This window comes from Jaculus jaculus, chromosome 2, assembly GCF_020740685.1.
Source record: "Jaculus jaculus isolate mJacJac1 chromosome 2, mJacJac1.mat.Y.cur, whole genome shotgun sequence".
Lineage (NCBI taxonomy): Eukaryota > Metazoa > Chordata > Mammalia > Rodentia > Dipodidae > Jaculus > Jaculus jaculus.
Window position 1 is genome coordinate 20,326,370 of NC_059103.1, and position 23,327 is coordinate 20,349,696.

Below are 23,327 nucleotides of genomic sequence, written 5' to 3' on the forward strand. Positions count from 1 at the left end.
GTCATTTATTTGAGAGACATGGAGAGGAAATTGCAGATAAAAACAAAGAGAGAATGGGCACGCCAGGGCCTCCAGCCACTGCAAATGAACTACAGACACATGCACCCCTTGTGCATCTGGCTTATGTGGGTCCTGGGGAGTTGAACCGGGGTCCTTAGGCTTTGTAGGCAAACACCTTAGTTGTTAAGCCATTTCCCCGGCCCCTAAAAATAATTTTTTTATTTTCTCAAAAGAGCCTGAAGTAGTCAGTGACAGCAAACCCACATCTGCTTCAATTCTGCAAAGTAACAATCCACAAAACCACATTTTGTGTTTCTACGATGACCAGTGACAACCAACAGATCAGCACAGATTTCTTGGGTTTACTTTTCTTCTGGGCTTTTGGTTGGGGTGGGGGGAGTATGGAAGAGGGCATGTGTGTACACATATGTATGTGTGTAAGTGCAAGTGTGTAGAAGCCAGAGGACAACCTGAGTGTCATCTTTAGGAGTGCTGTCCACCTCCTTGGAGACAGTCTCTCATTGGCCTGGAGCACATGAGTTAGGTACTCTACCTGGACAGCAAGTCCAAGGGTTCCAGCTGTCTCTGTTTCCCCAGCACAGGGATTACAAGTGCGCACCACCAAGCCCAGCATTTTATGTGGGTACTAGGGATTAACTCCTTGATCTATAGATCTAACTTATATGAACAAAAAGCTCACTAATCTTAAGTAGGTTGCAAAGTCTTAAATTGATATTATGCATCTGAAAGTGCTCATACTTTATGATGAATCTAAGTTACCTTGGGGCTGGGAGATGGGGCTCCGTGGGTAAAGCACTTGCTGCCCAAGCTGAGTACCTGAGTTGGGATCCTGAGCACCCCTGTAAAGCCAGAAGCTACAGGGCGCGTGTGCAATCCCAGGGCGCCTATGGCAAGAAGGAAGGTGGAGACAGGAGAATCTGCCAAAAGCTCACAGGCCAGCTAGTTTGGTAAACAAAACAGCGAATGAGGGACCCTGCCTCAAACTAGGTGGAATGCAAAAACCTGAAACTTGACCTCTGACCTCAACACATGCACCATGGCACCTGCATGGACACACATGAACATGTGTCCATACACATACACTCACACATACAACCCCCCCCGCCCCAAAATAACATCTATAAGACGTGGGAAAAGTATTCCAGCATGTGAAAGTCAGAGCATGGAGTAAAGAGAAAGGTCATTTTGTGAGTGGTAAAATATACTGTGGCATCAAGTTCAATGCAGTTCGACAGTTTCACCAGCCTTGGAACCTGACATGGCTCCCACAGCACTGCACTGAAGCTCTTCTCACGACGGTCTCAGGTGAGCACCGCTGTACCCACCGCGCCACTGGGGTCACACAAACCACACCAAGGATCCGGTGTCCGCAGGTGTATGTGAGGCCAATAGTTTAGGCACCATACCAGAGCCACAGTCCTCCCCAGGGGCTGTTCTGGGAGGATTTTGTACCCTCCATCTCTCTTTTTGTTCTTTAAGATAAGGTTTTACTCTAGCCCAGGCCGACTTGGAATTCACTATTTAGTCTCAGGCTAGCCTAAAAGTCATGGAGATGCTCTTATCTCTGCCTCCTGAGTGCTGGGATTAGAAGCATGTGCCACCATGACAAACTTTTTGTTTTGTTAATTTTTTTTTTTTTTTTTTGCAAGGAAATAAAGTGAGTGAGAGAATGAGAATGGGTGTGCCAGGGTTTCTTGCCACTTGTAAATGAGCTCCAGATGTATGTGCCACTTTATACTGCTGGGTTTTCATGGGTACTGGGGGAATCAAACTCAAACCATCAGGCTTTGCAAGCAAGTGCTTTAACCACTGACTCATCTCTGCAGCTTGGTACCCATCTTTATAAGGCTATTGCCTACACTTCTATTGGATCTCACTTTCTGGGTGTGGCCAACAGGCTCTGGATGTGCTGAACATCAGAGGTGCATGCTAAGACCACAGATGGAAATGGAACACTGCTTCGCAGGTCAACTGCATCAGGACTTGCTTCACTAACCCCAGCAGCCCAAGACTATCAGCAGGCTTGAGTGTGTGACACTGCCATGCAGATGCTCTTCCAAAGTTACATGCGACCACCACACTCCTTCTACTTCCAGCCTGACAAAGCAGCCTGGAATTCCTTCTTTCTTCATCTTTACCGCTGAGGGCTTATTAATTATTAACATGGATCAGATGCAGTACTGCATGGCCTGAGGTCAATGCTACTGACAAGGCGATGACCTGACTGAAACCCAGGGATGCAGCTTTGCTTAAGCAAATGTTCTCTTGCCTAGTACTGAAGCTGACCCTGAGACCCTGGCATGCTGGCTCTTGTTGAGTCTACATGCTCAGATGATGTAGTCATATGAAACAGATTTGTTACCTACCTGATAACAAACCCTTACAGATAGAATAATAATCTCATGAAAGCACGTCACTACATACATACATTAAGACAAACAATGTCTGATTATGCATAAATACAAAAGATGAGAACAAGGAGCACATGTGGACATGATGACAGTGAGGAATATTTGTCCAAATTTGCAAGTTTTCTGACATTCTTTTCAACTTAAATATAAAAGTGCCAAAGAGCTCATGTAACAGCTCATCACAATCTGCTGACAGCTCTTCCTAGTCACCTGCTTAAAGCAGGTACCATTGTCACTATTATCCCGTGACTCACTAATTGCCACCCACAGAGGCAAAGTTTCGAGGACAAGGCCACAAGCCTGGGCCTGAGACAGCATCTGTGGGGACTTGCGGGTCTACTTCTACATAGAGCTGTCTGAGCTGCAGGAGCGGCTACAGCAGCGTAATGCAGGCTGGATCACTTATAACCAACCACATTCGTGTCTTGTAGTCCTGGAGGCTGTAAGTTTAAGATCAAGGCACTAGTAGCTTCAGTGTCTGGTGGAAGCCATGCTGTTGATGGCTCCTTCTTGCTGAATCTTCACTGGTAAAGGGATGAGCTACTTCCCCAGGGTCTCTTTCACAAGAGCATTCATCCCCTTCATGAAGACAGAGCACTCATGACCTACAAACCTCTCCAAGGCCACCTCCTAATATCCTCACCTTGCTGGCTAAGGGATTAACATATGCATTCAGACCAGAGTTCTTTACTAGTCTGAACTGTCAGCTTACCATCCTATCACACAATTGCACGAGTCTGCAAATCACACATATTAGGTACCCACGAGCCACGATACTAGAGGCAAACAACACTGAATTTCCGTTACACAGTGGGTGAATGTGAGCATGCTGCTTACATATTCATGGTTAACACCTTATTTGTGTAGGTCCACCAATCATAACCAGTGCACTGCAGAGGCAGGGTATGTGTAGGGAAGGTGGATATGGGAAATCTCTAATTTTGCTTTACCTTGCCATGAACCTAAAGTTGCTCTGAAATGTTCCAACAAGCATGCTGGAGACTAAAGGAAGACTGTACACTACTCAAGAACAGTTAACAGAGCAGTTAAAGACCTCTGGACTAGAAAGTACTGAAGTAAACAAGTTCCGCAGCCGCTGCCCAGGTGTCCTTCCCAGTGATGCACCTCCTCCCCATCCTGGCCCAGAGGCAACTGTGTGCCTGGCGGGATCCTACACTCGTTCACCGGCCAGTGCTGCCACCTGGTGGCCACTGCCCCCTAAGGCACATGGAAGCCATTGCCAGCACAGCAGCATGCCAAGACAAGAAAGCCAAACAAACGCTCACTTGGGAAGTTAAAAAATTCAGTGAAAACACACGCGAAGAATCTATGCTCAACCAGGCATTGAAAGAGTTTTTGTGTGCATGTTCACATAAAAGTTTTCTGTCTCTTCACATACCTGTGATCCTAGACCAGACAGTGCACAGCAGCCTGCCCAACCCGCAGAATGTCTCTGCCAGTGACTCCCTCAACCGTCAGCCTGCACACTGGATTTCTGTATTACTGTTTTGAGAAAGTGTTCACAAAGGAGCTGGGAAGATGGTACAGCGGTTCAAGGTGCTAGCTTGTAAAGCCTGATGGCCCAAGTTTAATTCTCCAGTAGCCAAGTAAACCAGCAGCACAAAGTGGTATATGTCTGGTTATTTGCAGTGGCACACCCTAGTGTGCCTATGCTCCCTCTCTCAATGTAAAAAGAAGAAATGTGGGCCAGAGAGATGGCTTAGAGGTTAAGGTGTTTGCCTGCAAAGCCAAAGGATCCTGGTTCGACTCTCCAGGACCCACATAAGCCAGATGCACAAGGTGGCACAAGCATCTGGAGTTCGTTTGCAGTGGCTGGAGGCCCTGGCATGCCCATTCTCTCTCTCTCCCTCTTTCTCTCCCTCTCTCTCTCTCTCTCTCCCTCTTTCTCTCTCTCAAATAAAGCAATAAAGAAAGAAAGAAAGAAAGAAAGAAAGAAAGAAAGAAAGAAAGAAAGAAAGAAATGTCCACAAGACAGGACACAACCTGCTACGCACATGCTGTGCTTGACTGACCTGCAATGGTGTGCGCGTAGAGCCGGCTGCCAAAAGTGAAGACGTGCAGCTCATACAGCTTGGCGATCTTCTCCAAGAAGTCCTTGCAGTGAGGCCGCAGGCGGGTATGCAGCATTGGCTCGCCACGGCCCAGTTGGAAGTGAAAGATGCCCTGCAAAGATCAGGCAAGAGTGGAAGAGGCCTCAAGGGAGAGCTGCCCAGGCAGAACCCGAGCTGTGGGCCCTGCTGGGTACAGTGGGGGTCAACAACAACACAGACTTCACAGGAAAGGTGTGGGAAGGCCCTTGATGATGGATGCCATTAACTACCTCGATAACTATGTTAACCACCCACCATGACAACAGCCTACAATAACTACCTGCAACTGCCCCTAATAACTGCCCATGATGCTAGCTACCATAAACTACCTATAAAGTCGGTAAGTATCAATCACGATAACTGCTGTACCTACTCAGGATGAGCCCCAGAACTACATCTCCCTGTGATAACCTTACCCAGCATAAACTCTGATGACGACTATCCCACTCCCACCAACCTCACTACAGGAGTCTTGTCAACAGCACCAGGTCGCAACCCCAACTTCTGTGTGTTGTTACCCTGGTAACAGCTAATGCACATGCTCATCAGTGGCATCACCTGAAGGTGCGGAGGGTAAACCAAGGGCTTTAAGATGCAGCTTTCCTTGTGTGCTTCGCGACACCAGTGTTTCAGATCATGTCATGCTGACAGATGAAGAGTATCCCCAATCTGCTCACAGGTTAGTGTGCAGACAAGCCTGCTTTCCTCAGGAACCTAAGCTGTAACTCTCGTACTCCTAGTTACCATTGTTAACAACTGAAAGGAAATATTCACTAGTTCTAGATAAATCACACCATGAATGAAAAAGCTGTCTTGCTAAGATGTAGGGACTAGAATGCTAGCTAGAGCTCTCCTCTTTCTCAACGGTAGGAAGTCCAACAGGCCCGGATCTTTAAAGCAAGGAATTAAGTAGCGCTCCTCCATGTGGCCACCTGACGTCCAGGTATCAGGAAGTAAACACCTAGGCTGGGCCCTCCAGTCCTACTGCTATGCTCAGTGGCAGCATGGGCCAGACTGAGGCCACAGGGGTCTCTAGATGTAAAATGGAGGCAGCCTAGCAGCACTGACATTAGCAGAGGCCTGCCTGTGCTTAAGCCACCACATGCAGATGCTCAGACACCTTGCCTTCTGGACCCCTTAAAAGTGAGAATGAATTCAAGTTGTCTTATTCAACTAATTAAAAAATGCAGAAATCCAAAGGCAACACACACAGAGATGCTCGTGTGAGCAGTATCTTTAAAGTCCTCATGCCTTTCAAAATGTTCAGTATGTAGAGAGCACTTGTTGTGAATGAAATATCTGAAAATATTTACTAACTTTTTATGATCTGCAATGATAATTAATGTAACTAAAAATATAAGTGGTGTGGAGACTGAAATCTAGCCATAATGAAACTCAAGTTCAGCCTCCAAACTGGAATTCGGTGACTTCAAGATTACCAATTTATTTCTTAGCCTAATCTTAAAACCATAATTTACACAGGTGCCATCAACTTGTTTTCACCACACTCCCATGTCACCATTACACCTTCAAGATTTCAGTCAGGCCAAGGATCTGGCCTCTGTTGGTGGATCCTTTGGGGGCTATGTACAGCTTCTAGTATCTTCCATTCCTAGACCTAACCATAATGGGACACCTGTAAGGCTGTAGCAACACTCAAGAAAAAATAAGACTCCTTGTGTACCCTGCTCAACAGCTAGTATTTTAAAGGATTTGTTGTTTGTTTTTCAAGGTAGGGTCTCACTCTAGCCCAGGCTGACCTGGAATTCACTATGTAGTCTCAGGGTGGCCTTGAACTCATGGTGATCCTCCTGGGATTAAAGGCATGCACTGCCACGCCCAGCTCAGCTAGTATTTTTAAAACGTGGTAACTCAATACTGACCAAGGCTTTCCATGTGGATGGCAACATGACTACTGGCTGTGGGTGAACTGTCTGTAACAGGCATTCAAATCCTTTTGCAAAGGGACTAGGGAGTTGGCGCCATGGTTAAAAGTGCTTGCTTAAGCTGGGTGTGGTGGCTCATGCCTTTAATCCCAGAACTTGGGAGGCAGAAATAGGAGGATCACCATGAATCTGAGGGTACCCTAAGAGTACACAGGGAATTCTAAGTCAGCATGAGCTAGAGTGAGACCCTACCTCAGAAAAAAAAAAAAAAAAAAAAAAAAAGCAAAAAAGCTCTTGCCTATAAATCCTTCAGCTCCAGAAGCCCAGCTGCTTGGCTCCATCCATCTGGAGAAAGCGGGTGACTTACAGGAAAGTTGATGGGCATGTGAATGGGGTTCTGTATTTGGTCCTTTCCTTTCTCACCCTGGAGAAGTCATTTCCTCCATGGCGGTGTGTTCATCTCCAGCTTGGGTTCTCTTTGGCACACACTCAGTCATGAGTCTGCTCTGAATAATCCACCACAAGGCCCCATATCGGCTTATCTTCCCCAACCTGCGGCTCCACTGGCATTCCTCCTGTGCCCAAGCTATGCGTCTTTCCAGATCTGAGCCCGTACACCTTGATTGATAGCAGCAAGTGTGGACCTCACACACACAAGGCTCAAATGCTGACAGTGAGAGGGCACTTTCTGCTGCTCAGAACAGCCCAGATGCAGCAGACATGTGAGATCGATCACACCGACTCATTGGCCTGTTCCCCACATCTAGGTGATCACAAGAAAGCATTTAAAACACGAGTATGTTCTTTAGAATGGAATCAGAGGGTCTGAAGGCTGCTGTAAAAGCCACTCTGGCAATGGCTGGCAACACTCACTTTATTTGACATCTGGGGACAGTGCTGCTCAGTGGTATGGATCAGTGTCTGGTCCAAGTCAACCATGAGGACAAGTTTTCTGTTTCGATGTAGCCGCTGCTGATCTTCTTTTGCTATTTTTTCAGCTTGCTGAAGTCAAGAAGTAACAAAGCCAAATGACAGTGTGTACACTTGGATGCAAAATGAAACTCAATTTTATGAAGACACAGGACACACACGTTTCTAACGAATACCATCATCACTGCTTTCGTGCTGTGTGCCTCCACGTGGCCCCCAGGGAGTCTGGCTTAAGAGGAACCTCTACCGCCTCATGGTTGTGTTGGCAGTACCAGGAGGGCCTGTGCCATATAAAAGCCAAGAGCTGTGGGGCCTCAGGGAACTTGTATGGGTACGGGTGCTCATGAAGAAAACAAGGAAAAGGGGAGCCAATGCTAGCTCCACACTTCAGGAATGCAGCATCCATATATCACCTCAGAAAGGAAGATGGATGATGCACTTCCCGCGGTCCCCTACAGAGCCCAGCCCACGCTGCCTTACTCACCTCAGAGCTCACCATTAACTCAGGTACACTGTGGACCATGGACACAGTCGCTGTGGACAGTGGCACCTGCTGTTTCCCATTTTTACTCTGCAACCTGTGAATGGGAGAAGAGTGCTTGGCTGTGTGTGGAAAGCACATCGGTGAGCGGGAGACCTTCAGCCAGAGCCATAACCAACACTCCTATCTGAGCACTCAACTCTATTTTGAAGGGAGCTACGTGAATGCCACCGCTGTCAGAAAACAGAAAAATGTGAGAAGTGGAGCTCTGGGTTACACTTGCAATGAGACACACCAGTAACAGCCATGCTCACATGTGTGGGCACACTTGGTCACAAACATAGTCAAACTCTCCATGGTAATCAACCATAGTCATATGGAAATATTTACGGGCACTCAACGTAGTGACAGCTCTCCACACTGCTAAACTAATACAGTGACCACTTGGCATCAGTGGTTGGCAGCTCAGAGCACAGGAAATGCAGACTTAATGTCAAAGGCCGGCTACCTCCAGCACAGGGTGTTCTGGGTGGCAGGTGACAGACAATCCACAGTCCCTACAGTGAGGAGAACATATCTCCAGTATACTCTCTTGACACACCTGAGAAGATCATTCAGCACAGTCTAAGACTTCCAGAAATGCTGATGCTCTTGAAAGCACAAAGAATGAGCTCCTCAGGGCCTCCCTCCCCAAGGGTACTCACTGGGTCAGGTCTTGGCCACACTCAGCACACAGGCCCTTCATGACAACAGGATGGCTGCATCCTTCCACTCTCACCAGAAGTGCTCTGCAAAATAAAAGGGAACAACAAATTATGAACATTTTAACATCTCTTGTGTGAGAAAGGGCACCCAAGCAGGAACAGAAGCCCATCCTTGTGCCAACTCTACGTTTTGCATCTCTCTAGCCAGGTTCTCTTGGCCACCAGGACCACAAGCTTGTGACTGTAAATGAAGGGACTTTTCACATGCAGGTCTTTCATGTAAGACCAATGAGACAGTCCTACACACATACTCTCATAGACAATTGTTAAAAAGATAGCCCTCTGCTGTACACACAAGAGCAGAAGTAACTAAGGATGTTTAGTCAGGAGACGACTTAAAGATGGTCTCAAAACGGAGTTTAATAAGTGTTGTAGACAGTTCCATGTTGCTGGGATGAACATCCAAACCAGGCGTAGTTTATGGAAGGGATCTATTTCAAGCTTACATATCCAGGGGAGGTTCTATGTATGGTGGAAGAAATTGGCTCCATAGATTCATAAATCTAAGCTGCCAGCACCACAGGCAAGCACAGAATAAGCAGCAAGCAGGCTCCCCCAAACTCTCTGCACACCTTTGGGCTGGACCTCAGGATCTCTCCCAATGTCACCTCCTCCAGCCAAGTTACAAGTTTAATAAAACACCTGAGTCCATGGGGGACATACATTCAAACTATCACAATAGGCATAAAGATTTCTAAGATTTCTTTAAATTTCTAGTAGGGAGCTCAAGAGAAATTTGACCTTGAACACAGTAAGGACAATTTGGTATAATTCCAAAATAGTAAGTTCCTGTTCCCACCCACACTGACTCATAGTCATCTATTCCCCCGACGGGACTGCAAGGTTCCTAGCCTGTCCTCCTCTGCCCGGCCTTTGCAACAGTTTGATCATGTAGCCCACACTGGCCTTGAACTCACCATCCTCCTGGTTCATACTCCCAAATGTTGGGGTTATAGTTATGCACCACTACAGCCACCTTCCTAGTTTTTACAGAAACTATGTTTCTTACTATGTCCAAACACTGATCAACTAGTCATTGCCTAGGAGTAAGAGCTTACTGTAGACAAACGTCAAGGTTATAAAATCAGGAGAGGTAGCTGGGCGTGGTGGCACATGCCTTTAATCCCAGCACTTGGGGGCAGAGGTAGGAGGATCACCATGAGTTCAAGGCCACCCTGAGACTACAGAGTTAATTCCAGGTCAGCCTGGACCAGAGTGAGACCCTACCTCAAAAAACCAAAACCAAAACCAAACAAAAAACAAAACAAAACATCAGGAGAGGTACCCTGCTGACTGAGCAGGAGACCACGCTCTAGGAAGCGTGTCAAACTCATGTTTGTGGTTGTGGCCTCTCTAATTACTTCCTCGTGGTGAAGTTAACAGTCTCCAGAACCCAGCATCACCCCTCTCTGCTCTACACACTTTCTGCTTTCTGCTTCTTAGTCTAACCCATCTCCAGCAAAAAAGCTCCCAAGGGGGGTAGACTATCTCATGGCAGGGCAGAGCACTGCCAGACCACAGCCTAGGTCCCTGCCCTGGCAGATTCTGCTGGCCTACACAGCACCCTAACAAGGAGGTGAAGAGAGCAAGACCAAGGTTGGGCCACAGGGTGGCATTCCAGGAACTATGCAGAGTACTTCTCTGCTACCCATTCAAAGAATCTGCAAGCCATAGAAACATAGTTCCGCATTAGGGCCTGGGTTCAGGGCACTTAGCTCCTGTGCCTCCTCATGCATGGGGTCTGGGACAGAGACTTCCATGAGCCATGTGTATGTGCTCAAGGGTCGACACTAATTTAGTGGAGGAAGGACAGCCTTCCACCCATTCTATGAAGACACCCACAGGAAAGCAAAGTAAAATAATTTAAAAAATTTGACCTAGGCCTTTTATCTTGTTCTCAAGGTGACTCAGGCCAAGTGTGGCGGCTCACATCGTTAATTAATCCCAGCAATTGGGAGGTCGTGGTAGCAGGATCACCATGATTCTAGGCCAGTCTGGGTTATAGTGAGTTTCAGGTTAGCTGGGCTAGAGTGAGACCCTGCCTTGAAAACAAAAAGCAAAAATTGACTCAAAATAGATCACAAAATGCACTTGTATCTAAAACTATAAAACTTAAGAAAGGGAGACTATGAGGTCTTGGGGAGGCAGAGTTCATATATTTGACATTCAATCTTGCCTTACTCAAAGTCACTCAGATTTTTTTCCTAGAAGTTTTATGTCTCACTGTTATGCTTGTACCCTGTTTCTGAGGTCTTTTTTTGAGGTGGTACAAGGTAAAGGTGGAGGTATTTAATTGGTATGTCATTTCCTGTTGTGGCCAAGGAAATTGCCACCTGGTAGCTGTAACTCACACTGAACTCAACTTTGGCACATGCAGGTGTGAGTGAGTCTCACTGGGCCACATCCCAGATGTGGGCAGAACTGGCTTGTTGGGAGGCTGCAAGGAGACACACCCCTGTTTTTTCTTTGTGGGACCAAATGCCAGCCCTCAGCTCCCACCATCCCTGGCAGGGGCCCTCCCACTGTCTCCCTCTGACCTATTCTCTCAACTACATGGATGTACAACTGTCACCCATTTATGTCAAGTCTGATATTCAGATCTGCTGTCCTTTCTGGGCCTTGTATGCCTGTTTCTGGAATCTTCTAGTCCACATTTTAGTATGTGTCTAGTATTACACCAGCATTACCAGCTTGATCACTCACTGTAGCTCTGTAAAGTCTTGAAACCAGGTAATGAAGGTTCTCAATTCTGCTCCTTTCCAATGGGCTGTTCTAGATTCTTCACATCTCCTCATAAACTTCAGAACCAGCTCACCAACTGCCATGAGCACAGCGCTGGAATCTGCTCAGGTCTGGAAATTAGGATCCCTCAGCTTGGGCCAAGTTACTTTAAATTCAGACAGGGGGAAGGTTGCTGGGACCGCCTAGTCTCCCTGCCCATAAGCTTGTGAGGAGGGTGCCTCTACCTCCTGCGTCTGCCCCAGGAAGCTGTGTGACCCCTTACATGTCACATCTTACCTGACTGAGCTGCCTGCAAGTACAGGGATGATGTTGCGTAGTGAGTCTGCTCTTAGAATAAGACTGGTAACAGGTCAGGCCTCTCTAGCAGGCTCCCTGCCCAACCCTTTCACTGGGGCAGGGACCCAGCACTGATGCTGTGGGGAGACGTACCCTGGGAATAGGCTCAGCTTGAGAGACTGGACTGATGAAACCATGACCAGTGGGTGCCCAACCCTGCTTTCCAAGACTCAAGAATGAGGCGAACATTTCAGTTTAATACAAGTGACATGGTAAGTGTTGGTGACTTCTACCAGAGAGGAAGGAAGCTTTGGCAGACATGGTAACTGACAAGAAGAGGAAGGCAGGGAACTAATCCCCATGGAGAGCTCCTGGGATGCTGACATCCCTAAAACATCCTGAGGATTGCACACAAGGACCACAAAGCTGCCAGGACCATGCCCCTGCAGGACCTGGAATACAGGACCACTCGAGTACCCCTGCATCCCTTATTGCATAGCTTGGTTTCAAACAGACAGACAAACAAGCTCAAAACCCCGAGGTCTTGACATGTGCTTTCTATCTATAAAGGTTAAGAATGCAAGAATTTAGGAGGCTGAGAGATGGTTCAGTGAAGACCACCTGGTGCAGTCATGAGGACCTGAGTTTGATCCCCAGAACTCACAGACACAGCCAGGTGTGGCCACACACACCTGTAACCCCAGTGTGAGGGGTGGAGCTAGACAGCAGGACTGCTGGGGCTCACTGGCCAGCAGTCTAGCTAACTAGACAACCTCCTTGGGCCTTTGTATGTGTGTACACAGGGTACATGCACCTGCACACACATGAGCACATACCACACCCCCCAAAAGATAAAACATACAAACACTTATAGTCATAAAGACATTAAAACAAATATTACCTAAATTTAAGCTTGATCTTTTCACATGACTAAGTCTTTGTCCCTTGTCAATTGGTGATGTGAAGACATGTCACAAGGCCGGCACATAGGTTATGAGGTGCTCCTGTTGCCCACACACAGGCAGTGAGCCCTTCGTCCCCTCGGTACCGGTGAGGCTGACAGCCCAGGGCCTGCCAGCTGCCTTGGAAAGCAGCACGACACAAGGTGCAAATCACAAATGTGTTCCAATCCATTGCTGGATTGGAACTCAAAGTTCAAGTAGCAACTCAGCAGCTCGCTGCATGGTAAACAGAATGCTGACACCACAGCCACTGGTTTGAGCAAAAAAAGGGTGATTAAAAACACAACACCATCTCTGTCAACAGAGCAGACCCGGTCTTGTGCCTTTGGAAGTCACACATGTTCTGGACAAGTGTCCGCTGAAGGTAATGTGCATGTATGCACACACCAGGGCCTCTAGCCCTGAACTCCAGATACATGTGTGACTTTTGTACATCTGGCTTTACCTCAGTACTGGGGAAATGAACCTGGGCCAGCAAGCTTTGCAAGCAAGCACCTGTAACAGCTTCGTCATTTCTCCAGACCAACTTAGTTAATTTTTATGCTCTAACAAAATACCTGACCAAATCAACTTGAGGAGGACAGACTGATTTTGGCTCAGTTTCAGTCAGTGTTCATGGCTGGCTGGCTGCACCGCTGTGAGACAGTGTACTAGAAAAGAGCTGTTCACCTCAGGGTGGCTTAGAAGCAGAGAAAGAAAGCCAGAAAGAACCAGGGACAAGACAGTTCAAAATCATGCTCCCAAGGACCTACTTCCTTCATCAAGTCCTACCTCCTATCAGCCCATTCAATATGGTTAATCCATTGACAGGATTAGCGCCTCCATGATCCAATCTCACCAGCTAGGAACCAACACTTCAATACGCAGACCTTTGGGGTGGGGAGAATTTCATTTCAAGCCACAACAATGGCCAGCCCCTCGAAGTCGGAATGAGCATACTCATTTTGTCTCTAAGCCATCACTCACAGGGAAGGTGCCACATGGAGACCACACTCAGAAGCCAACTGTCATCAGAGCCAGGCTGGGACTGCAATGGGTACTTGCTCATGATGCACAGGACTAAAATAAGTCCTGGAGAAACTAGGCAGGTTGGGCTCTGGCATGGTTAGTTACTGAATCCATGGCTATAAAGGACGAAGTCTAAAACATCTGGAGAGGACTAAAGAACAGTGAGCTCAATTCCCAGCACCATCAGAACAATCTTCAGAGGGTCAGCTACTAAGACTCAACAAGGGATTCTCTACAGGCGTCTCTGAATGCAGCTGCCTATGGTCTAGAGCTGCTAGCGTGACCCATCTCAAAAGCACCAGAGCCACATACACAGCAGACCGTCTAGCCTGTGAGTTCTCAGCTCTCCACTATCCACCTCCCCTCCAGCTGTTGGTGTGCTGGGATTGGATATGCTCCTGTGTCCCGACTGTACATGGGTGCTGTGCACCCACACTCAGGTTGTCATGCTTGTATGACAAGCATGCACCCACCGAGCCATCTCCCAGCCACCTGAAAAAAATCTTTTAAAGGCTACTTTGAAAAAAAATTAAACATTAGCTCAAGTTCTTGAGTGAAGAGCAACTTTGTTTAAATATTATACTAAATAATAATTAAAAAAAACATTAAAGTCTTTCCTTGCAAACTCCAGAAAGTACATATGTCTACTGTTTTAAATATTTCACAAACCTTTGAAATTGATTTGTTCCACTTTCTTTGGATTCTGTGTTCCCCAATATAAAATGCACTTTTACTGAGACAATGGACTTGCATAACTTGTTACATTTGGCTTTTGTATCAGTTACTTTCACAAGTTAGGACAAAAAACTAGACGAGAAGCAATATGTACAGACTTTAATTGGGCTTATAGTTCTGAGGGCACGTTTCATGGTGGGGAGGGCATAGTAGGCCAGAACAGGAAGTTCATGTCACATCTCACCAGTGTCAGGAAACAGAGAAAACTGGACATGGACCTGAGTTATAACTCCTCAAGACTTACCCTCAGTGACTCACTTCCTCCAGCAAGGCTCTACTTCCTAAAGGGTCCACAACCTTCCAAAACAGCTCTACCAGCTGAGGATTAAGTCTTCAAGCAAATAAGCCTACAGGAAGCATTTCACATTGAAATCGTATTCCATCCCTGGCCCCCATAGCTTCCATAGCCATCTCAAAAAACAAAATGCATTCAGCCCAACTTTAAGTTACCAGAATCTTTACTAGTCAACACTGTTCAAAAGTCCAAGGTCTCATCTGAGACTCAAGACAGTCTCTTAACAAACACATAATGGCACGGAGTAGACGTTCCCATTCTAAAGGAGCAGAACAAGGAAAGATTAGACCAAAAGCAGAAAGGCAGCCAGAAGGGCAAACACCAACTCTTGCAGCTCCATGTCTGGTATCTGACACTCATGATGGAATGCTCTGGACTCCACAGGCTTGGGTCCCTCCAGATGTGCTGCCTGCAGCCTCCCTCCTGGGCTGGCTCCACTCTGAGCCTGTAGCTTTCCGGGGCAAACGTCTTATGGTCCTGGCATCACCAACATCCTTGGGTTTCTACCCTAACTTAGGGTTTTCCTTCATGGCTTCAAGCACTGGCCTCCCATGGCCTCTGTGTAGAGACCCTGCCTCACACTGCCTAGCCTCAGCAGCCCTTGGGGAGCCATGGTAAATACCCAGGACCCTCTCCACCTTGCTTTTTTCATGCCTCCCAACTGGTATCACATGAATGGTGCTGTCAATTTCTGCTATCAGCTAGGTGTGGAATCCAGTCTCTCCTCTGGCCCTCTCTTTTGAAAAGAACTTGCAATCTTGCTATCTTGAACCTTCAATGTATGGGGTCTTGTTGGCCCTCAAGGCACCTTTCCTACTGTCCCAGTGCAAAGTGGCTGGTCCATCCCAAAGGGTAGTAACCTTTTTATAAAAATTTTTATTTATCTTTTTAAAAAATATTGTGTCTATTTGAGAGGGGGGGAAGGAGGGAGGGGAGAGAAAGAGGCAGATAGAGAATGGGCATGCCATAACTTCCAGCCACTGCAAATGAACTCTAGATGCATGTACCACATTGTACATCTGGCATATGTGGGTACTAGAAAATCAAACTTGGGTCCTTAGGCTTCTCAGGCAAACGCCTTAACCACTAAGCCATATCTCCAGGCCCTTTATCTATCTTTTGAGCAGTGGGATGGTTAGGTTTTGCTGTCAACTCGATTGTTTAGGAACCCATAGACACTCCTCTTGAATGGGTCTCTGAGGTTGCTTACAGGAAGTATTAACTGAAAGAGGAATTCCTTTCCCCAGAGGGGGTGGCCCCTCTCAGAGAGGGGTTTTATCTAAGGGAGCTCTGGGGGCAAAGAAATTCCTTCCTCCTACCAGGCTGCGGGTGCTGCTTGCTGCCTTCCAATGTGGACTGAAGACCAGGGACTCTCCAGGAAGCCTCCAGGCCTTCATTGCTGGATTGGGACAGCTAGGCATCCAGCCTTGTGAACTGAGCAGCTACCAGGATTCCTTGATTCTCAGGCCTGCAAACTGCTATTTTTGGACTGCCACAAGCTAATCTAATAAATTCTCTTTTTAATGCAATTCATTCTATCAGTTTTGTCCCCCTAGAGAACCCTAATGCAAGCAGGATTGTGCCCCACGCATGAAACAGCTTTGTCCACCAAGCCAGGCATCAAGTTAGGATGAACAAGGGACGTGCATCTCTGTTCTGTTCCTGATTGATACAAGACCACCACCACCAATGAGGTGTTTCTTTGCCCGTTGTCAGGGGATGGTAACAGCTGAAGTGACTGGCCTGGGACATGAAACTTACCTACATTTTTTCTTTGTCAAATTTCCTCTTTCTATTTTGCATTTTGCTCTTCTTCATTGCAGATAATAAGAGCAACTATGAGAAGACACACCACTGACTCAATGCTATTCTGCCTTGAAATTTCTCCTGCCAACATATTAGTGCATTACAATTCAACTTCACTCAAGTCCTCAGGAGATAGGCAGAATTCAGTCAGTTTCTCTGCCAAAATATCACAGGAAGTGCCTCTAGACCAGTTCCCGACAGAATCCTTATTCCCCCTAAAGCCTCATAAGCCAGGACTCCAAAGCCCACATTTCTTTTGACTTCTGGTCTTCCAAACTGTCACTAAAATGGCCCATGAAGCTCTGTTGACAATATGTTAGGGCTTCTCTAGCTCATCTAAATCATTCTACATTCCTCCCACGAACAGGTCACACGAGCCTATGAACCACCCAATCAGGTTAACTGCAGCATGGCCCCTCTTCTCATTTACTTTCACAATGCTGTGACAGAGACCTGATCAGAAGAGGCTGGGGAGATGGCTCAGCTGTTAAAGGTGCTTGCTTGCAAGCCTGCTGGCCTGGAGTTCAACTCCCCAGCTACCTGTTCAAAGCTGCATGTGCAGAACGTGGTGCAAGCATCTGGCATTCATTTGCAGTGGCAAGAGACACTGGCATGCATGTGTGCACACACATACAAATATTTTTTAAATATCTTTTAATTTATTTATTTAGAGAGGGAGACAATGGGCACACCAGGGCCTCCAGCTACTATAAATGAACTCCAGATGCATGTGTCACTTTGTGCATTTGGCTTACATGGGTCCTGGAAAGTTGAACTGGGATCCTTTGGCTTTGCAGGCAAATGTCCTAAAGGCTAAGTCATCTCTCCAGGCCCAAATAATTTAAAAAAAAAAAAAAAAAAAGCATGACTAGAAACAATTTATGGAAGAAAAGTTCAAGTTGGCTTACAATTTTGAGGAAGCTTCATGCTGGGGAAAGCACAGTGGGCCCAAGTGACAAGATTACATCATGTCTTACCAGAGTCAGCAAGCATACTGATAATCTGGTGGCGCTCAGCGATAACACCTTAAAGCCTACCCTCAGTGACACGCTTCCTCCAGCAAGGCTCTACCTTCTAAAGATTCCACAACCTTCCTGAACAGTGCTACCAGCTGGTGAACAAATGCTCAAACAAAGAGTAAGTGAGGGACATTTTCCATGCAAAACACTACAGCTTTGAAATCAAAATTTGTGAACTATTTAAGAATGCATATAAAATTGATTTGGCCATTTCTCCACACTGATAGTTGAGAATACCATTTAACCTCTTTTGAAACTAAAGCAAACATGAGGCCAGAGATAATGTGAGAACAGACACGAAATTCTTACAACCTGCATGCTGTTCCTAGGCAGACATGCTTCAAAGCCCATCTGGCTCACAGGCCTGTATTTAAATGATTACATCAGAGCTACTTCAAAGTCTTCAGAAAAAAACACAGGAATCAAAAGAGCCTCATAAGTATCTGTCCAGCGCAAACTAGAAACAAAACAAAAACAAAACAACTTCTTTTGAAATTCCATTCTGTTTTTTTGTTACAGATTAGGACTTCTGGTTCTCGAATCAGCTGGAATGAGTTCTTGCTTTTAGTGCTGGTGCTCCTGCCAGGCAGGGCTGAGCCCTGCTTCCTATAGCAAGTCACAGGACTGAACGTCCACGTCCTCCAAGCACAGGCCCAGCCTCTGGTGGTCTTATGGCCATGCACATAGCTTGATTACTATCCACTGTCTCCCCATTTCTGTGAGATTAGGGAAACATGACACACCAGCAATTCAGAGGTTGTTTCTGACAGACAGTCACAGTGTTTCCAATGAAAGTAAGTGTAACTTGTGTGAACTGGATGCAAACAGATACATAGTACTCCTCTCCTTGCTCATCTCATCTAGGAAGAGTCCCAGCCTGGAGGCAGGGCCAGCATTCCCTAACAGCATGCCCTCTCACTAACCGTATTTCCTGCCACTAGGGACCGCCAGCCTTCCTTTACCTTCTCAGTGCGGGGTGCTCCTTTTTCCACCCTACACAGTGAAAAGCTGTGGAAACACAGTCCTGCCACAGCTCAAGATGTCAACCTAGTGATCATTTTAAGTTCAGTTGTGCTCAGGTTGAATGCTGCTAATAACCGTGATGGAGACATTAGCAACAGCTGCAAGGGGCCTGGATCTTACTGTACTGATCTTGATGGGTGGCAGCTCTGTCACTGCCTGCCTTGGCCTCTACACCCAACACCACATGAGGCTCACTTACACATGGGCACAGGTGTCTCCTCTGCCTTGTCAATACTGAGCTGTGAAGACTTTAGGCTCCAGCTCTCAACTCCACAGGCACAGGACCACAGGTCATTCTCTGCGTGACTCCTGTGAGAATGTGCTGTCCCCAGGTGCAGAAGCCACCCACTCTGCTCAGCATTAGTCTCAGCAAAAGCGAGCACCAAGTGACCTGAGAGCAAGTATCACACACAGGGCTCAGCTGGGTCACAGTGTCACCACAGCTCTGCTCAGGAAGGATGATCTTCCTTCAGTCTTCAATAGCACTTTGCTAGTAGCCCTGTGAGAAATCAAGAGGAAGCAACAGCAATGGGCAGAAAACCCCAAAGATACTGTGCCCAGATGCCCCTCCATGCCCACAGAAGACACATGGGTGAGGACCAGACAGTGCAGAGCACAGACCGTGGCCCTGGGGTCTGGTTTGTCCTGGGTGCAGTTTTTCTTGGTCAGCCTCGACTGCTTGCTGAGGCAGTCCTCCAAGCATGCCCACCTGACACCACAGATTCTAACCAGTGTCCTGAGGTGGATGCTGCCAACAGAAAAGCCACAGGCTTAGGTGGTGGAGGTTCCAGCAGAGGGGAAGTTCACACAGCTTCTTCCCCGACACACAGGACAGCTGAGGGTAGGCAAAGGTTCTCCCCCAAACAGCCGTGAATTCACCCAACACTTGTATGTACAAGTGGATGTGACTTATGACACCGTGACAACACAGCACGCTCTCTAAGGACTATTGTGGAAAGCTTCACGCAAATGTTACTAAATGCCGGCTCTCCCATGTGACCGTGAGGACATGTCGGTCAGGCTTGGTGGTGTATACCTAAAAGGCGAGCACTGAAAAACAGATGAAGGGAGGGAGGGAAGAAAGGAAGGAAAGAAAAGATCAGAATTTGAGACTTCGAAGTGCCAGGGAACTATCAAGATAAATCTGGTATAAAATAGTCTTGGGTGTGATTTCAGGACTTTCTCTGGGACGATCAAGTGGAAATATGGACAAACCGTCACAGTTGCCTCTCCCTGACACCCTCCCTCGTGTTCTGGCCCCCTGCTGGGGTGAAGTCAGGTCTGTGCTGGGGATGCACCCATGTAACAATCAGAGATAGAAAGCAAAAAGTGAAAAAAAGAAAAGAAATCCTCCAGAAAATGAAGTGCTGCCTGTGGTACAGGGTCCTCAGCATGAGGGAGACCAAAGCATCAAGTACCCTCACGTCAGGACAGAGCTGTACCACCACTCTGCTTTCTCACACCGGGAGACACCCATCCACCTCCAAAACACTTCTACAAACTTGAACCTTCACCTAAAACTCGAGGGACCAGGCATGCCCCAGGTCTTGGAGGTGTGTGGATTGCAGCACACCTGCACAGATCTCACATGTTTTGGATCTGGGAGTATTCTAACATCCAGCTTTAGAATTAGGGACGCTTGACCAGTACAACTAAATTGCAAGGAAAGACCTACTTAGCTGGAATTCAGGTGTTACCACAGGACTCTGCTATGGATGGATGATAAATGAAGAGCTATGGAGATCACACCTGCAGCCTCCCCTGGATAGACCTACCCATTAGGATGCTGCTCTGAGGGGGGTTCTGTCCTGCGAACCAATTGTCTAGTGAATGGTCTGTGTAGAAAGGTAATCCGGTGATCTTTCTGTGTTTCGCAGAAGCGCAGCAGATCCATGACAGCACTTCAGTGTGACTTCACTCAAGCACCTGTGGATTCAACTGACAAGAGGCAGCCCAGGGTCTCAAACATTCCAGAGAAGCCACAGCAATGGCAGAGGAGACGGAGGCTTTTGAATAGGCTTTGCTCATGACTTCTTCCCAAACTACTCACGTCTGTCACCTGCAGACACGCAGGCAAGCAGGAAAACATCAGGAAATGCGAATGACATGTCTCTACAACAGCACTCCCCGAACTGCTTACAAAACGCTGTGGCAAATGCACACAAGTGATGGGAGGCGTTTTAAATTTAAGGAAATATTGTTTGTGGCTTTCCCTGAAGCGGGGATTCACTTGCCACCCCTAGACTGGTGGCACGAGGAACCAGTGGGCCTCCTAGGGTTCAAGGAATCCTTGCAGTGCCACCTGGACGCTTCACCCGTGGACAAGTGACACAACTCATCAAGTCTCTCAGACTCCTGTGAGAGATCTCTGCTGTAAGAAGCCCCAAGATCTCAAACATCAAGAGGAGGCAATTGACAGCTAGGAGCCCACCACACCAACCACGTGGCTAAAGACAGCAGCCAAAGAACTGAGCAGGTTTGATCCTCTAGACTCGTGGGTCAGCACAGGAGTATCTACATTCTACCTGTTGGGGCCTCAGTGGCCCATCTCGTCAGAGGAGCGGGATGAAAAGAGAAGAGCTCTTCAACTCAGGAGCCCTCTACCAGTCAATTCAAAAGCACTGAAATTACCCATGGGCTGGGGCTAAGCACTAATCAGGGTCCAAGTGCAGCTGATGTACAGCCCTGGCCTTCGAAAGAAAGCCGTGCATTCAACTCTTTCCTGCCTGGTGGCTATGCACAGCCCACTATGAAGCATTCAGTGGGTATCAGCTGGGGCCCCACCACAGGCCAAGGACCCAGGTTCCATCTCCACCTCTATCTGGGAAGACAGCTGGCAAAATGATGAGGTAGAGTGCTCTGGTCAGTGATATCAGAGGACAGTGCTGTCTTGGAACCGGTGTGGGGCAGGGAAAGAGCAGATACTCCACAAAGGCAAGTGGGGCCCAAAGGCCGGATAAGAGGCCACCAGAGGGCAAGGAGGAGGTGCGAAGAAAGGGTGGACACCCTTTTCAGAAGGAAGCTCTCAGCCCCACCCACAGCGGGCAGGAGTGCTCACCTCTCCCCGAAGTTTCTGTTCCTTACAATCAAAACAACCACAGTCATGCGTACACACACACACACACACACACGTGTACGCCCACATGTCAGCCCAAGTTCAAAACAACACTGGCAAACTCAAACGAGCCGGACAGTTGGCGGATCAAACCATGTGAATGACAGGCACATCCTGTGAAGTTAGGATGCGGGAGTGGGGTGGGCGGGGGTGGGGGTGGGGGTGGGGGGAGGCGGATGAGGATGTACTAAGGTCACCCGGAAGCAGCTTGGGTTCTGCCCTTTCCTTAGGATACAGAACCGCCGGGTTTTACAACCGCGTTTCACCAAGTTTTTATGAGCGTTTAAAGGCACCCGTACGCCCCACGCTTCTATTTTCAATAACAAGTCTGGAACCTGCCGGAGTAGTCTCGTGTGCACAGCCACCCAAGCTGTCTTCACTCACAGAGGTGGAGCCCATCCATTACAGACGAGGGATGAACGCAACTGATTTCCCAAAGGGAGCAACTGTGGGTCACTGAGAATCCCAAGCGGTTACCACCCAGCTTTACAAAGACATCCAAGTGCCCTGGTCCTCCCCTTGTACGTTCGCATCCTCCGGGCTCCCGTGCCCACCCAGGCCCCCGTGCCCATCCAGGCCACAGCTGCAGCACTGCAACCCGTGGGCCCCCCCCCCCACCTCCTTTCCCTCCAGGACAGGGAACACTCAAGGCCAGAGGACCCCCAAACTCCAGAATCACTTCTCCGACGCTTCGTCTCTCCCCAGAACCCAGCACCCCCTTTCTCTTCTCATCTGGTCCACTCACCCGGGGGCCACCACCTGGCCCGGCTGGGCACACAGTTCTCGCACCACTCCGGCGCGCTCCGATCGGAGCCTGCGTTCCGCCCGCGCCGCGCGCACGCAGCCCCCGGAGGCGGCACGGGATGGGGCAGGTCCGGAGGGCTGTGCGGAGGTGGCGGGCTCGCACACGGCCAGCACCGAGCCGATGCGCACCGTCGCTCCCGTCGCCACCTTCCACTCGAGCAGGCGCAACGGCACGGGGCCCGGGCAGCGCACCTCGGCCACGGCCGCCGTCGGGGCGCCCTCGGTGGGAGCGCGGGCGGCGGGCGGCGCCTCCATGACGGCCGGGCGGCAGCGACAAGGACGGCAGGCGGCCAAGGACCACCCACCCCCACCCCCGGCGATAGCGGCGCGGCGCCCACCGCGGGCGGCGGCGACACAGCGGTTCCCGCTCGGACACCGGCTTCACCCGCCGCTCAGAGCGTGCCCACTTCCGGGAAGCGTGCTGACATCACGCAGGGCGTGCGAGGCGACGGGGCCACCGCGTGCGTGCGTGCGTGCACTCAGACAGCAGGTAAACACCCGGTCTGAGAGGATCCGGGCAGGCGCTGGCTTATACGTAAGGGGCGCGGGTCCGTGTTATGGAGAACCCAGGCGTGAGGCGCGGATCGTTGTCTCAAGACTTTCTTCGCGCGCTGCCGTGCCCCGACGTTTCGAAACTACCAGTCCCAGCATGCAGCGCGGGCCTCGGCCGTCAACTCCCGTCGTCCACTGCGGGTTCGACGTCGCAGGCCTACGGGTCCCCGCACTCGACGCGAAGCCGTGTCCAGGACTGCGGGTCCCAGTCCCGGCGTCGCGAGAACTACGAGTCCCTGAATGCAACTCGACCCATCTTTCCCACAACTACCGTCGCACACTGAGGCTCCCGGACGTAGCGAAACTACGAATCCCAGCACTCGTGACGGACGGTTGTGCGCTCGGCTCCTCTCCGTGATTCCCAACAGCTCAGGACTACGAGTCCC

At 48.7% G+C, this 23,327-nt stretch overlaps 1 protein-coding gene and 1 non-coding gene across 3 annotated transcripts in view; both read right to left on the reverse strand.

Annotated features, from left to right (window-relative positions):
- Ctdp1 (CTD phosphatase subunit 1) overlaps window positions 1–22,644 on the reverse strand; it is a 68,597-nt gene extending 45,953 nt beyond the window's left edge. For both annotated transcript variants that reach the window (XM_004662633.2, XM_045144084.1), the window contains exons 1-5: window positions 22,331–22,644; window positions 8,545–8,628; window positions 7,844–7,937; window positions 7,303–7,431; window positions 4,466–4,616 (exon numbers count right to left, since the gene is read on the reverse strand). In XM_004662633.2, coding sequence (XP_004662690.2) covers window positions 4,466–4,616; window positions 7,303–7,431; window positions 7,844–7,937; window positions 8,545–8,628; window positions 22,331–22,644 — 772 coding nt within the window. The remainder of the gene's footprint in view (window positions 1–4,465; window positions 4,617–7,302; window positions 7,432–7,843; window positions 7,938–8,544; window positions 8,629–22,330) is intronic.
- LOC123459162 lies at window positions 16,198–16,343 on the reverse strand. The gene has a single exon (XR_006636069.1). It is a non-coding gene; the product is annotated as a small nucleolar RNA SNORA48 (small nucleolar RNA).
- Window positions 22,645–23,327: the final 683 nt, after the last annotated feature.